The 1360-nt window shown below is 44.2% G+C and overlaps 1 protein-coding gene across 1 annotated transcript in view; it reads right to left on the bottom strand.

The window, feature by feature from the left end:
• Positions 1–1228: 1228 nt before the first annotated feature.
• The window catches only part of GUITHDRAFT_114138 (hypothetical protein), a gene marked incomplete at both ends in the record, with an annotated part of 1663 nt that continues 1531 nt past the window's right edge, over positions 1229–1360 (bottom strand). Inside the window, one exon of the mRNA XM_005826811.1 lies at positions 1229–1327. Coding sequence (XP_005826868.1) covers positions 1229–1327 — 99 coding nt within the window. The remainder of the gene's footprint in view (positions 1328–1360) is intronic.

The following is a 1360-nucleotide window of genomic DNA, read 5'->3' as shown; positions in this document are numbered from 1 at the left end:
GAACCAGATCCTGGCTCCAACTGGTACGGATTTTCTTTGAATGGCACAGGAAACTGTTCTTGAATGAAAGGTTGCTTGAGGATTGATTCACACACCGTCCAACAACACTCGCCTTTTTTCAAGCCTGAGCATGTAAGTCCTGAATAATCGCTGTCAGGTATTGCCTGCAGTGCGGCCTTCAGAATCAAGAGCAATGAGGTGACTTCGTCGTGCTCGACGTCCACTTCAACACGTTTGATATGAGGTTTTAGAAATGGTTCTCCACGTGTCTTGAACCACCGTTCCAATTCTGTCCTCAGCTTGTGTATATCTCGTGCAAGCTGAAAAGGGTCTACTTGACTTCTGACATTCAGGAAGAAGATTTTTAGCATGTCGAAAGTGACATTGAGCTTGCCAAAGAAGGATAAATGACATTCTTCACGACCATTCCTAGAGTTTATATCAAAGTATACGTAGCCAACACAAAGAAGACATTTTGGCAACGACGAACTTCCCGAACTTACGGAGGCTGCTGAACCTCTCATTGAGACTTGTTGAAAATTCACTCTAAAAACACCGTTGATATCTTTCAAAGGGAACTCGTCTGTGTACAAACTTTGGAAACACTCAGATTTCTCCAAAGATCCTATCATCCTTAATGTTTGTGCATTGAATCGCACATTCTGGCCGACTTCTTGTAACATTTCCTTGGTGTACAAAATGTAGACAGATACCGAATGCTCTGAAGACTTCCGAATGATTCCATGCCTGGTTTTACCATGCAAATCTTGAAATACAACTCCAAGCGTAGGCTCAAGTACAAAATCAATATCCAGGCTGCTCAGCCGGTAACGTGCACACTTGTTGGTATGCTCTGGTTCATTCAGGACGAAAGCATTCGACGAAAAGAACAAAGGAGTTCTAAGCTGGTCTAGAAAATCTCGGGGTGATGATATTTCGTCTTCAATTGCATCATTTTCATTCGCTTCCATCTTCCTTCTTTTCGCCACACCCAATTGCGCTGCATTTCTTGTTGATGCTCGATGCTCCGAGCGGTCCGCCATGGCTGTCGCTGCCCAGATTATACTTAACAATCCCCAAGTACAAACTAAAATAGTTTTGGCCGAAACAAGAATCGACTTATAAACTTTAATTTCGAAACCAGTTTGAAATCGTTTGAAACAGGTCTCCACGCCACCCCCTACACGCCTACACCAAAGGAACAACCCCCGCCGGTAAACCATGTACCCTAAAGAACAAAAAGCAAAATGTCAACGCTATGAAATTTACTGATCGCAAGAAACAAGAGGCTTACAGATCGACTCTCGATGTCATCGCTCTCGGCCTCCTGCTCGAGCGCATCAGTCGCTGCTGCCCTTGG

The sequence above is a fragment of the Guillardia theta genome (assembly GCF_000315625.1).
Source record: "Guillardia theta CCMP2712 unplaced genomic scaffold GUITHscaffold_72, whole genome shotgun sequence".
NCBI lineage: Eukaryota > Cryptophyceae > Pyrenomonadales > Geminigeraceae > Guillardia > Guillardia theta.
This window is presented reverse-complemented; position numbering and strand designations above follow the sequence as displayed.